The sequence below is a fragment of the Gorilla gorilla genome, chromosome 15 (genome assembly GCF_029281585.2).
Source record: "Gorilla gorilla gorilla isolate KB3781 chromosome 15, NHGRI_mGorGor1-v2.1_pri, whole genome shotgun sequence".
Taxonomy (NCBI): Eukaryota; Metazoa; Chordata; class Mammalia; order Primates; family Hominidae; genus Gorilla; species Gorilla gorilla.
In genome coordinates this window covers 104822481-104837615 of record NC_073239.2, presented here as the reverse complement: position 1 = coordinate 104837615, position 15135 = coordinate 104822481, and the positions used below count along the sequence as shown (strand labels likewise).

The 15135-nt window shown below is 41.5% G+C and overlaps 1 protein-coding gene across 1 annotated transcript in view; it reads left to right on the top strand.

Moving 5' to 3' along the window:
- Window positions 1-10917, top strand: part of GALC (galactosylceramidase) — a 109812-nt gene extending 98895 nt beyond the window's left edge. The window contains exon 17 of the mRNA XM_055361797.2: window positions 10882-10917. Within this exon, the coding sequence (XP_055217772.1) occupies window positions 10882-10902 (21 nt within the window). The 3' untranslated portion in view covers window positions 10903-10917. The remainder of the gene's footprint in view (window positions 1-10881) is intronic.
- Window positions 10918-15135: the final 4218 nt, after the last annotated feature.

Below are 15135 nucleotides of genomic sequence, written 5' to 3'. Positions count from 1 at the left end.
TGTGTGTATCTGCTCGACCTGTGTTTTAGTGAGTTGAAGAAGGAGGGGGTATGCCTTGTTGGTCTGTGGTTGGTAAGGTCTTAAACGAAACCACCATTGTTACCGGGCAGAGTGTAAATTAAGCAACAGGCATGTCCAAGGATAAAATGTGAGAAGCCCTTTCTTGCTGCCGTGAGTGGGTTTGGAGTGTGATGCTTGTTTATAACCTGGGCAATGGGTGCTCTCACTGGTGCAGTGACTGTGAAAGAACACTGAAATGTTAAAGAGAAAAGCTGTTGCCCACAACCTTATAAAATGGGCTTTCTGTTTCCAACAACAACAAAAATAGACAAACAACAACAACAAACCGTAAAGAGTAAAAAACAGCACAATGATGGAAAATTGTGAGCCAACATGGAGGAAAGGTGCCAGGGTTTCTAGGGCCTGAATTTTCCACCAGGAAGCAAATATATTTAGAAAGAGGCAGCACCTTTTGACATTTGCTAAGTGGCTTTGATGATTGACTTTTCAATTGAGTTTCTGTAGTGAGCAAAAGAGGGGTGTGAAGAAAAAGCAATTTTCCCAATGGGAGTATAAAATCCTCCAGACTAATGAAATGCTTTTTCTGGTTTAGAGATAACAACCCACTTTTGGGTTTTATGCCTAATATTGATTCTTTGTGTATTTTTTATAGAAGCCTTCACGAAATTCAGTTAATTGTATTTTATTAGACTGAGAGATTGTCTTTTTAAATATTCTCCAAACCTCCTCACTCATGGCTGTCCATCCCTTCTCCATTCTCCCTATCAATAGTTTAACATTGATGGATGGTTTGTGGTAGTTTTTTTAAAAAAACAAAACTTGCTCTACCTTTTCAATCTCCTCCTAGTTCGAAAGATTGCAAAAATGCTGAAAAAGCCAAGTTCCTTTAAGGAATAAGACGCTGAAATATGGTCATTAAATCCTGATGGGTTTTTTATTCTGCATCCCATAATTTTAAGGAGAACCACTTTCTGAGATGGTTGGATAAATGCAACAAATATAATGAGGCAGAAGTGAGGTCCCAAGGCAGCTTTGCAATCTACAGGGCACTCAGTTTATTTATTTACAAACACTGTAAGCTGTTAGGGTCTGTCTCACTAAGCAAAGATAACCCAGGAACAAAATACAGTAGACTTGAGGGAGTCAGCAGTTTGGTGGCTGCTGGTGGGGGCTGCTGTGTCTTCTATCTTTAAATGTCCTTGGTGTTTTATTAGGGAAGGTATTATCTTGACAGAACTGCTTTGCTGTTAGGCAATAAGATGAGTTACTTCTTGGGATAAAGGTTCTCATAAAAGAATTTGGACAAGAAACTTTGTGGTTTATAGAAACTGTAATCTTTACTGAATGACTGGAGTGGGCATGGCAAGAGGAATTACATTTATAATTGCTTAAAGGACAAAAAGATTCAGCTTGATTTAAAGCCAGAGCATGAAAGAATCATGATTATGAAAGGAAAGGGAGAGACAAGATATTATAGTGAAGAGTGCGGTCCTGGGATTTAGAAGACTTGGGTTTTAGTCCTGGTTGTGCTTAGTAGTCATATGTCCTTGGGTAAATCACTTAACTTCTCTGAACTTCAGTTTTTCTATCTACAAAATAGGGTCTTCTGCGGGCATACAATGGGCTAGGCTAAGCACTTCATATGTGCTATCTAATTTCTTTCTTTTTTTTTTTTTTTGACAGAGTCTCGCTCTGTCACCCAGGCTGGAATGCATTGGCTCCATCTCAGCTCACTGCAACCTCTGCTTCCCGGGTTCAAGTGATTCTCCTGCCTCAGCCTCCTGAGCAGCTGGGATTACAGGTATGTACCACCATGCCTGGCTAATTTTCGTATTTTTAGTAGAGATGGGGTTTCACCATGTTGGTCAGGCTGGGCTCGAACTTCTGACCTCATGTGATCCGCCCGCCTTGGCCTCCCAAAGTGCTGGGATTACAGGCATGAACCACCGCACCTAGCCAATGCTATCTAATGTAACCCTCTCAATTATGAGGTAGGTTAAATTATGAGGAAGGTACTATTATTACTGTTATTACTCAGATGAAGAAACTGAAGCATGTAGAAAGTTGGTAACTTTCCTGAGTCACTGACAGGGGCAGAATTTGGACATAGACAGCCTAAGACTGGTGTGTGAAACCACTATATACATACCACAGGACTACCATACCATAGAACCACTCTGGAGAGATGATCCTTGGCTTGCTTACGTGAGTGTGGTATGAATAAGATAAGTTAATATTTGTGAAAAGTGTTCTATAAAATAAAAACCCACATGGATGTAAGGGAATGTAGTTTTTATTACTAAAAGCCTCCTGCTGTGGTTTGAATGATGGCATCTGTTTATAAACTCACATTGAAAATTAATCCCCATTGCGGTGGTATTAAGAGGTGGGGCTTTTGGGGTGTGATTAAATCAAATCCCTCACGAATGGTTTGGTGCCTTATGAAAGGGCTGGAGGGAAGTAGCATAGGCCCTTTTTGCCCTTCCGTCTCTTTGCCATGTGAGGACACAGTGTTCAAGGTGCCATCTTGGAGGCAGAGACCAGGCCCTCAACAGACACTAAATCTGCAACTTCTTGATCTTGGACTTCCCAGCCTCGAGGACTGTGAGAAATACATTTCTATTACTTATAAATTACTCAGTCTCAGGTATTTTGTTACAGTAGCAAAAACGAACTAAGACATTCTAATGTTAGATGTGGAGAGTGTCTATCCAAGATTGTAGACTCAAGCAGCTATGAGGCTACTTCACCGAGTGGGTATATTAGTTTGCTAGGGCTTTTGCAACAAACCACCACAAACTGGGTGACTTAGAACAGCTGAATTGTATTATCTCTGTTCTGGAGACCAGAAATTTGAAATCAAGGAGTTGGCGGGGCCGTGCTCCCTCTGAAGGCTGAGGATATAATCAGACATCTTTCCTAACTTTCTGGGAGCCTCAGGCATTCCTTGGCTGTAGATGGCCACCTTCTCCCTGTGTCTCATCACAATGTCTTCTCGTTGTACCAGTCAAATTTCCCCCTTTTATAATGACACCAATCACGCTGGATAAGGATGTACCTCATCTTATCTTGATAATCTGTGAAGACTCTATCTCCAAATAAGATCACATTTACAGATATTGGGGATTAGGGGGTCAATACTTAATGGAGGCACAATTCAACCCGAAACACTGGTAAACATGGGATGCAATTTGGAGTCAGACCCACCAGTGTTCAAATCCAACCTCCACCGTTTACTAATGCAAGGTGACTATTAGTTTCCTATTGCGACTGTAACAAATTATACACATACAGTGGCTTAAAACATCAAGAAATTTAGTGTCTTACAGTTCTAGGTGTTCTACTGGGCTGAAATCAAGGTGTCAGAAGAGATGTATTCCTTATGGAGGTTCTAACGGAGAATCTTGTTTCCTTGCCTTTTCCGGCTTTTTGAGGCCACCTGCATTTCTTGGCTCATGGTCCCTTTCTCTATCTTCAGAGCCAGCAGTGTAATACCTTCAAATCTCTCTCTGAATTTGACTCTGACCTTCTTCCCTCTTTTGTCTCTCTTCCTCCCTCTTCTATCTTTTAAGGATCCTTATGATTACATTGGGCCCACCTGTATAATACAGTATAATATTCCCATGTCAAGAGGCTAAATATAATCACATCTGCAAAGCCTTTTTGCCATGTAAGAAACATATTTATAGGTTCCAGGGATTAGGACTTGGACATCTTTGGGGGGAATTATTCTTCCTACCACAGTGACTGTCCTAAGCCCCCTCTGTAAATCAGAAAACTTAGTGTTGTTATTTCAAGGTGTTGTTGAAAAGCCGGGTGCAGTGGCTCATGCCTGTAATCCCAGCATTTTGGGAGGCCTGGGAAGGTGGATCACTTGAGGTCAGGAGTTCGAGATCAGCCTGGCCAACATGGTGAAACCCTGTCTCTCCTGAAGATACAAAAATTAGCCAGGCATGGTGGTATGTGCCTGTAGTCCCAGCTACTAGGAAGGCTGAGGCAGGAGAATCGCTTGAACCTGGGAGGTGAAGGTTGCAGTGAGCACAGATCGCACCACTGTACTCCAATCTGGGAGACAGAGTGAGACTCTGTCTCAAAAAAAAAAAAAAAAAAGTGTTGTTAAAATAAGTTATTCTAGGCCAGGCGTGGTGGCTCACACCTGTAATCCCAGCACTTTGGGAGGCCAAGGTGGGTGGATCACCTGAGGTCAGGAGTTCGAGACCAGCCTGACCAACAAGGTGAAACCCCGTCTCTATTAAAAATACAAAAATTAGCTGGGCATGACGGCAGGCAACTGTAGTCCCAGCTACTCAGGAGTCTGAGACAAGTGAATTGCTTGAACCTGGGAGGCAGAGGTTGCAGTGAGCTGAGATCCTGTGACTGCACTCCAGCCTGGGCAATGGAGTGAGACTCTGTCTCAAAAAAAAAATAAATTAATAAAATAAAATAAGGCATTCTTGTGGAGTACTCAACCCAGTGCCTGGCACAGAGTAACATTTCATTACATGTTACCTGTTAATCATATGACTGGTTTCATCCATGTTATGTTCTTATGGAAAAGTTTCTTTTTAAATCCTTGTAAGTGGTGGGGAAACATATGCAAACATTCCTGATATTTGAATGACTCTAAAGCAAAGCATGGATGTTCTGTTTTCTGAGCAATTGGTAAAGCTACTTGTACCTAATGAGGGTGGTGGGGGGTAGCGGGAGGGCTTAAACGTCACTGCGTTGTCCACAATTCTGTCCGTTTGGTTCCCTATTCAATCAAGTGGCAATTACCAGAGATCACTCTTGGGAAAACAGCCAATTTAATTTGACGATCTTAATTCAGTTAAATATTACATTTTAAGGTACCTTAATGTTTAAGACATTTTAATGGCCACTGTAACACTTACTCTGTCACCTCCCAATCCCCAGCCTCAATTTAAATCTTTTTAGCGTGTTTAATGTATCTCATATAAGCAGCCTAAAGCCATACTAATGGGATGGAATAATAAAAATCATTGTTTTTTTATAACTACAATAACAATATAAATAATTGAAGAATACTTTATAGTTTTACAAAAGGCTTTTTCATAGCCTATCAAATAAATGACTGATTTGATGGTTGCACAAGCATTCTGGTGTGTGGACAGAGATTCTGACGCTGGCCCTAGAATCAGACTGACCTACTTTCTAATCCTACTATTGCCCCTTGTGAAGTCTGTGACCCAAGCTTAATCAAGACCTTCCCTGAGCCTCAGTTTCCTCCTGTGTTAAATGCAAACATCAGAGTTTCCTCAGAGGATTGTAGTGAGGATTCAATAAGAAAATGCCCATAAACCACTCAGTATAGTGCCCGATGCATCTCAATGACAGATAAACACTCGCTGCCACTATTACCATTGCTACTATTATGGTAAAGAGATATTAACGCGAAGGTCTTCCAGTCCCCTAAAATATGTTTTAGGAGACTTCGTTTGAGGGGATGTCTTTCTGTTGTGCTATCTTTCCTAGGAAAGGGCATGCCATTAGTCATTTATTATTTTATAATTTCAGTTTCAGCTGTGCACTCAAGTTAACAGAGCCTATAGTCCAAAGTGAGGTGCAAAACCACAACTGAGACTTGCAAAAGGAGCTGAGCCAAAACTGGATATTGCCCCACACCCGAGCACTGACCTCCAGCCTCTAGTAGGTTAGAAAGATGGACAAAAAGGTGGGAGTTGTATGGCGAATCTCTTCCGTAAGTTGAAGGGTGGGTCCTTTCACCTCAGGTCCATGTTGAGGGGTGTGAGGAAACTACCCAGAGAACCTAGCATGTGTCTCTGGCTGTTTGGTGGGCTCCACAGACCAGCACTTGACTCAGCTCCAGAAATCCAGAGTGAAAGAGGCTGTGTGGTTGCTAAGAGAATGGAGTGAAGAAGAGATGTTGCTGCCTTGGGATGGGCTACACTCCCAGTGTTTCTCCAGGCAAAGCAAGTGGGTCCCATGGAGAAGATGGAGGCCATGTCTGAGACAGTGCTGGACATCTTAGATCCTGAGCAAGATGGCAGCCTCCTTAGGGGAGGGGGCGGGGTTCCAGGGTTACAGAGCTGAAGTAGGATCCTGAAGTGTCAGGCAGAAGAGAAGCATTTGCTCAAGTCAATGAAACTACAGGAAAAAAAAAAAAAAAGCCCAGCGACGGGGCGGGGGAGCACGTCTCAGAGGCTCAAGGAGCAGCCAGGGAGAGAACATGAGGGCGCATGCCCCATCATCCTGAGAGGAGACCCCTTTTCTTCTCTCATCTCCATACATTCTGATCCAGAAGGGTAAGAAACCACGATTAACAAGTTTGAGGAGAAAGGATGAATGTGCAAGGTGGAGAAAGAGAGGTCAAACACCACTTTCTCCTGGGCAGGCAGCCAGCCTGCTTGGGCCAGCAGTGAGCATGGAGAGGCTGTGAGTGAGAAAGGGAAAACGGAAAGTTTTATTTATTCCATTGGATAGAAGATAGGAATTTCCGAATCAAGCCTTCTTTGATTACTTGAAAGTATCCAGAAGAGTTATAAAACTTGTTCTAATCGGATCCAGGGACAAGAAAAAGCCAGTCCCGTGGAATGAACTGGAAGGGCCCGTGGGAGAGAGAGCGGAAGCAGCTCCTTGGTCCTGTTTCACGAGCTAGCACGGGTACTGTGCTTGCTGGTTGTGCGTCCTAGTGGTTACCTCATTATTCTCACAACAGCCCCAGTAGGTAACTATTATCCTGAGGAATAATAATAACCCTTCCACAGATGAGGTCATCAAAGCTCAGAAGGGTAAAGTGTTTGTGCCAAATCCCAGATTGAAAATAAGCGGAGGCTGACGCTGAACCCTGCTTTCCTGACTCTACTTGCTCCACCGGAGCACAGAGCGCCATCATGTGGTCGGAAGGGGTAAGGGCACCAAAATCCACCAGGAACCCAAAGCATATTCTCAGAAGTCCTGGAATTTCTCATCAGGAACCTTGTGACTGGCTTGTAGAGTGTTACTCTTCATCCTGGGCCCAGATGTGTTTAAATAGGCTATTTTGTGGTAAAGTACAGACCCATAGAATGGCCTTTTCTCCCTTTTCTTTCAGCACAAATATGTTTTACGGGACTTTGTTTGAGGGGGATGTCTTTCTGTTGTGCTATCTTTCCTAGGAAAGGGTGTGCTGTTAGTCATTTATTATTTTATAATAAATCTATTGACTTTATTGCTTTTGTGATCAGGCCATTCTAAGTGGAATTAACTAGAGGAGAACCAAGATGGTGAAGACAGAAATGGCTACAGTGGATCATAGGGTCAGATTCCTTTGGGAGGCCTGAAGGCCCTACTGAGGCTCAATAAAAACGAATGATCTTTCCTTTTTCATGGGAACAAATTGATTTAACTGAGTATGACCATTGTCTGTGTGCTTAGGGGACTCATGATGAGGTTTGTGTGCCTTTTCCCACAGGAAGATTATGGCAGTCCCATGCTAAGTAGCACTTGTTTGCCCGGGTACTGTGCTTGCTGGCTTGTGTGGAGTTTGTGAAGATCTGCCCCTTAACCCTTTATGCCTGAAGTTGCAATTTTTTGAATTTTTGTAATCAGACCTCGGCCCCGACCTTGAGCAGTAGGATATAAATAAATCCCACATGCTTAGCATTCGGAACACTAGACATAAATGTTAATGACTTAAATGAGGTAGAAATGTTTCTGCCCCAGGGGAGGAAATAAAAGGTACTCCACCTCACATAAATCTGTTTCCTGGTCATGCCCACCAAATTGGCTGTGGGGTGTGACACCCCTCTGTGTCATCCCCTATGTGTAAGTGATCAGTGTCAGTTTGGGAGGCCATGACTCCCCTTCATTCAACGAATCACTCCTTTGGCCAAGGGCTGGAAGCAGGGGCTGGAAAAGCTAAATATTACATTGCACTATCTTGAATAGTATAACTAAAGGAAAATAAAACCAAAAACAAGATCTCTGACCTGTCTCCTTCTCACTCTCTCTATGTCCTGAGGCTTTTGTCTTGCTGAGATGACACAACTAAAATCAGTTAGGGAGTCATCTCTGATTTTGGCATATCCTAAAACAAACCTTGTCACATCAAGGGCGATTGAAGAACAGGAATACGTTTAGCTCAGAAACAAACATAAACTTGGGAAGACATAAAAGGCCTGTTGGATGAAAGGAGAGTACACTTGTTCTCTGTGACCCCAGAAGACAGATCCAAGGAAGGGAGTTGAGGTCACATGTAAACACACTTGGGTTCAATACAATTGGACAACGTTTTAGCCATTTAGATATCTCATATCTAGAAGATACTGTGTTCTTTGCACAACACCACAAAATTTAACCAAATGGTTCTCTCCTTTTGCCTTTTTATGGAGAGCCTTTCTCCATGCTCTCCATAAAATAGGTTGTTATGTTACTTCAAAAGGGGTCATAAAGGTTGTGTATGGATGGAATGGAATGTTGTGCATGATGCTTTGGTGGGGGTGGGGGTGTTAAAGTTTGGGCATTCTCCTCTCAGTGGGGTGCAGAAAAGCACAGTTTTTGAAATCAGACTGCTGTTAGTTCCAGCCCTGTCTCTGCTGCTCATAAACTGGATGATCTTAGGCAAATTATTTAAATGTTCGTAACTTTTTTATTTGTAAAATGCAAAAATAAAAATTACCAATATCACAGGATAGTTGTGAAAATTAAATGCTTAGCATAGCCTGGCATCTGATAATAATAACAGACACGTATATAAGAGGCAACCTCAAAAGACACTCTATATTTAAGTGTTTCAAGTTTACTACCCTTAGAAATATGAATATAACTAAATGGCATGTTCTACCAAACAATAGAACATCACAATTACAAATCCAAATCCTGAGTGTTTTTAAAGAAGGGGGTTTGATCATAGGCATTGACAATTTTGAATTTTTCTGTTAATATTGTTTGTTGTTTCTCATTCATTTCTATGGCCACTAGCCTATGCTGGCAAACAAATGATAGCAGACCCTTCCAAATATAAGAAAAACCACTGGGAGAAAACTCAAATTTGATATATTTTTATATGTTCAATTCAATGTCATTATTTTTGGACTCAAATTGGGATTGAACCTCTGTTTGGCTACTTAGTTAGCTTCCTGACTTTGGACAAATTATTCAGCCTCTTTAAACCTGTCTGCTCACCTATCATAAGAGAATTGTTGTGAGGATTACATTTAATGAGATGATACATGGAAAAGCATAATGGTAATATGTCCTCAAAAACTGATAGCTACCATATTTTTTCCTACAATAACTTTATTCATGATTCAAATTTAGCTATTGAATATCTAGGTTTCGAAGCATAAGCGTATCTTAGGTGCACCGTTGGAGGACCACTGTGTCAACAGTAATCACAATGGAGTTTTGGTGTATATGAATTTCCTCTTGCTGCAGTAATGCATTACCACAAACTTAGTGATTTAGTGCAGATTTATTCTCCTGAAGTCCTGGAGGCTAGAAGTTTAAAATTGGTCTCACTGGACTAAATTCAAGACATCGACAGGGATCATTCCTTCTGGAGGCTCTAGTTTCCTTGCCCTTGCTAGCTTCTAGAGCCTGCACTCCTTGGCTTGTGACCCCATTCTCTCATCACACCAGCTTGTTGCTTCCATCATCAGTCTCTTATTTCTGTAGTTAAATCTCCCTCTCCCTCCCTGTTATGAGAACACTTGTTGATATGCTTTGGCTGTGTCCCCACCCAAATCTCATCTTGAATTGTAGTTCCCATAATCCCCACGTGTCATGGGAGGGACTAGGGGGAGACAATTGAATCATTGAGGTGGTTTCCCCATCCTGTTCTCATGATAGTGAGTTCTTATGAGATCTGTTGGTTTTATAAGGAGCTTCCCCCTTCACTGGGCACTCATTTCTCTCTCCTGCCACCATGTGAAGAAGGATATGTTTGCTTCCCTTTCCACCATGATTGTTTCCTGAGTCCTCCCCAGCCCTGTGGAACTGTGAGTCAATTAAACTTCTTTCCTTTATAAATTACCCATTCTCGGGTATGTCCTTACATCAGTGTGAGACTAATACACTTGTAATTCATTTAGATTCACTTGTATAATCCAGGCTATTCTCTGTCTCTGAAATTCTTAACTTAATTGCATTTACAAAGTGCCTTTTGCCATTTGAGGCAACATTCACAGGTTCTGGAGATTCAGACATGGACTTTAGGAGGGCTCATTATTCAGCCTACCACATGGCCCGAGTTGTTCAAGCAAAGGCTGGGACCTTGTGTCAGCCGTGGTAGAGCGTGATTCCTGTATTGGCTATATGCTTAATAGCAACAACCTAGGGACACTTAGAATCCATGATTGTAAATGGGAGACAATAGGAATATTGTACCACCTCAAATTGAAAATGCTGTACTTCCCTTTCTCTGTGCCCTGCACTGTGATGTTTCATTTCAACTAGGCAAATCTTTTTATCTATAAATGCATTTTTTTTTGACAGAGTCTCATTGTGTCACCTACGCTGGAGTGCAATTGTACAATCTCAGCTCACTGCAACCTCCACCTCCCAGGTTCAAGCGATTCTCCTGCCTCAGCCTCCTGAGTAGCTGGGACTACACCATGCCTGGCTATAAATGCATTTTCTTAGTATTATGTTTCATACACTTTGTACTAGTCCAGAGGTTAATTGACCCCCTCTCTCAGTGCAATTATTTTGACACCCCGTCTTCTGGCATCCCCTTTTTTGCAATCTTTTGCCCCAACCTGGCAGAGCCATCACATTTATATAATATTTTTACGCCAGTACTGTTTTAAATAGTATATGTGTATATATATATACACATATATATGTATGTACTCACTTAATATTCAAATATTCTAGTATGAATGTATCTTCGTTTTTCAGATGAGGAAGCCGAGGCACTGAGAGGAGAAGTAACAAGCTCAAGGTCTCAAGTGAGTGTTCAAAGTATGTCTGTCTCCAGAGCCCATATTTTTAACCAATACACTATACTGTATCTCTTCAAGAAGTCCTTAATAAGTGCTGTTTATTATTATTTTTATAAGGCTCAGAAATAAATGTTTTGGAGCCCACCTCCTACAGTTCTGTCCCTGTCTCCCCTTCATGTCTCCAGAAAAAAAAGAAAACAAAAGTATAATAAGAGGAAAGAAAGGACAAAGAAAGCAAGAGAAGTTCATGTTGACTTGGTACAGAAGTCACATCCTGGGGTGAGCAACACATGTGTGAATGATTCCACAAGTTAGCAATTAGCAGATTTTGTAGTCTAGCATTTAAGCCAGTACCAAGCAGATGTTGATAGAGATATTTCAGAGAAACATCATAAAATGATGATTAAGCTAAAAGGAATTTGAATGGTAAAAATTTAGAGTCTTAAATTTATAGATTTATGACTACTCTGTGCATTTATGTAAAGATTCAGTCTTAAATCTGTAGCTTTGCAGCAAATTTGTAAAGGCAGGGAAAGGGTAGAGTGGCAAGAGGTGAATGTGCCTGGGTAGTTAGAGACAACGGGCTTTCCATTGGCAGAACCTCTGCTGTGCTCAGAGAGTGTTGGAAATACAAGATGGTAGGCTACATGGTAGTTATGAGTCCAGGTTCTGAGGCAAGACCGTCTGTGTTCATATTCTGATGCCATAACTTACTGACTATATGACCTTGGCCTAGTTTACTTAACCTTTTTTATGCCTTAGTTTTCTCAGGAGAAAATGGGCATAATAATATCTTCTTAGTAGGGTTGTGTTAAATGGGGTTAATACCCATAAGATCATTTATGACTCTCATGTAAGTACTCAGTATATGTTAATAGTTATAATTATCATCTTATCATGTCCAATATGCTTAGGAGATTACTACACATTTGAGAAGGAGTTTTTCTTTAGATAGATATTATAGAGGATGAACTCATTGTTTGAGGGAGAAAAAGACACAGATGATAATCTGCTTACGTCAGCTCAGGCTGTTATAATAAAATACCAAATACTGGGTGGCTTAAAAACCAGACATTTATTTCTCAAAATTTTGGAGCCTGGGAATTCCAACATCAAGGCACCAGCAGATTTAGCTCCTGGTGAGTTCTCTCTTTCAGGCTTGTAGATTGTAGACAGCTACCTGCTTGCTATGGTCTCACATGGCAGGTGGAGAGAGAGAAAGCTCTCACCTTTCTTCCTCTACTCTTTATAAGGACACTAATCCCATTATAAGGACCCCACCATCATGACCTCATAGAACCCTAATTACCTCCCAAAGGCTGTACCTCAAAATACCATCATATTGGTGGTTAGGGCTTCAACATAGGAATTTGAGGGAGGCATGAACATTCAGTCCATAACATTAGCAAACGGAAAAATTGAGAAGATTTTTCAGATTGTGATACATACTATGAAGAGAATGTTTCATAAGAATGAGGTTGTGTACCTGGGATTGGGTTGGGGCATCAAAATCTGTTCCAACTGGGTGGTCAGGTTGGACCTCTCTGGGCTGGGATCTAAGTGAGAGCAAAGATCAGGGAGGAGTGTTTAAGTGAGTGGGAGCAGGGAGGGCAAAGACCTGGAGATGGGAAAGAGCTTGAGGTGTTGGAGAAATAACAGTATAAAAAGCCCAGTGAGGTTAGAGGAAATACAGGAAAAAGTGAGTGGTAGGAGAAGTGAGCAGGGGCCAGGGTGAGAATGACGAGGAGGAGATTTTCATTCTAAGTGCAGTGGGAAAGCCATTGGAGGGCTTTAAGCAAGGAGAAGACATGCCCTGATTAGTGTTTAAAACTTGACATTATTATGCTTTCTATGTACTGTCATTTAGTATTGGCATTATTACTCTGAATTTGTTAATATATTTAAAAATAGTCTTTTTAAACTAAGCACTCATTGATTTACTAATATTATTTTAATAATTTTTATAACTCTGGGATTTATTAGAAGCTTACTGAATGCCAGACATGTGCTAATTACTCTGTACACATGTGATAGGAGGCAAACTGAAAATTTCAACAGCAGTAGCAGGATACTGTAGATATGAAATTCTAAAGGAGATCCCAGAACAAATGGCAGATTTTCAAAGGAACAGGGGTTACAAGGCATGAAAAGCCACCAAGAGGATATAAAATAATAGAAAGAATGGATTTGTGAAAAGGATTTCTTTGTGAAGAGCCGCTGCCAAATTCCTTCCCCTCCTCTCCTCCAGTGAGGGACTTCAGTGAGACTACTTGGAGGGTGCTGTGTGCTGACATTTTGAGGGCACATTGAGATTGCGTCTGAAAAGGAAGAGTGTGAAGGAAGAGGGAAGGAGAGTAGTGAGGGAGGAGGAAGTGGGGAAGCAGGTCAGAGTATATGAATGTTGAGTTAGAAGTGTGTATTGTGGCTGGAATGTTGTGTCTGGGGTCACTTTGAAAGGGCTCTGCCCAAGAGGACCTTCTAGAAAAATCAGGTTCACTATGGAATGGATCCTGGCTTGGGGAAGGGAGAAGATTTGAAGTCAAGTCATATGTGATTATTTGCTGGAACTGGTCCTTTACATTTCTGAGTTGAGGCTGCATTTGAGGTGTGACTGGAGGACTTTTTATTATCTGAGGCCCTTGAGTTGTGAGCCATGCTTCATACAGGACTTCTACCAAGTGCAAAGCAAAAATTTCTCCCACTGAATCGATTTTAAAGCGAAGCATTGAATTTTGATTGTAAATCCTGAGCCACTCTTGTTCCAACATTGCTACTTATATATATAGTATTTTATTTAATCCTCTATGAAGTGGGCACTATTCTTAATCTCATTGTAAGGATGAAGAAGCTAAGGTTTAGAGAGTTGCCACTAATCAGCATGAGGTCACAAGACTTGTAGGGAATAGAAGAGGGTTTGGACCCAGAACATCTCCTAGGCCCTGTGTTATGCTGCTGAGGAAGCAGTGAAGGACCCCACCATTGGTCAGGCTGATGGTGGAAATAGCTCGTGGATGGTAGATTTTGATTTTTGTAAAAAAGAAGGATGTCACTCAGTATATCAAGCCCAATTCCTAATTTCTCAATATAGAACAACTTGAAAATATCCCCAGAATGAAGTTGAACTTCAGCTTTGTGGTTCATAGCATTGTCTTTGGCATATTTCAGGAATGGGGAGCTGGGTCTTCAGGGAGACACGGCACCCATAGGTGCTGATCTCTTCCTCCGTTCCTGTGACCCTCTTTCCCCCTCTGGTGGAGGTAGCTTCAGAGAGGACCCAGAGTCGTCAGTTCAGTTCAGTCCTGTGGGCTGTGATTTTTCTCCAGGACCTTCATCTTATGTCCAATTTGCTGAGCTTTGTAGGGCTGGGGCAGTTGTTAATGCTGTGGAGCTATGCTGGAGAGGTGAGGAATTATATTTTCAGAGGGTCTTTCAGGTACCCCTGAAACACAGCCTCTTAATCTCTCCTCCCTCCTGCTGTGTTACCTTTCTTGGGGAGCATCCTGAAACCAGCTTCATTTGTGTGTGCCACCATCTCAGTCTAAAGCCATTGTTAAACACCCATTGTTAGGATCACGACTATTAGATAAATAAAACACTGCTGTATATTCAAGCATGGCCTTTACAGCATTATATTAAAACAATAAATCAAGTATCACAGACTCACCGTTTGAGCCAGCTTTTATTGCATTATTCCATTCTCTCCATGATCCAGCTTTAATATCCCTCCTCCTGCATTTATGATTTTGAAACATTACATCAGTTATGTCCCCATAGCACTTTAATCTAATTCAACACTTTAAGGGGTAGGTAAGTGTTTAGGACCCTGGGCCAGGCTCTGATCGTTTTATGAAACCGTCGTTTTATAGAAGAACATTACCTTTATTACCAGATTGTATGGTGTGTTTGGTGGAGGGACAATCTGGTTACAATTACAAATAGTGTTTTTTAAGAGCTGCAGTAGAAAGCTCAGCCATTTGAAGATGAGGTACAGCTTCCTCAATTGGTCGTAGCATATTGGTACAAGATGTCAAGAGGAAGCACATCTATGCCTCTGCCTGGTGCTTCCTCTTCAGAATTTTATGTTAACTATTGGTGCAGGTGGTTCCAATGGAAAAACTTGATGTGTGTTCTGAAGTGATGTTACTCATCCATTGCATAACCGTCACCTATATCAAAATAGAGCCTTTATGTACTGGATAATACAGTGTGT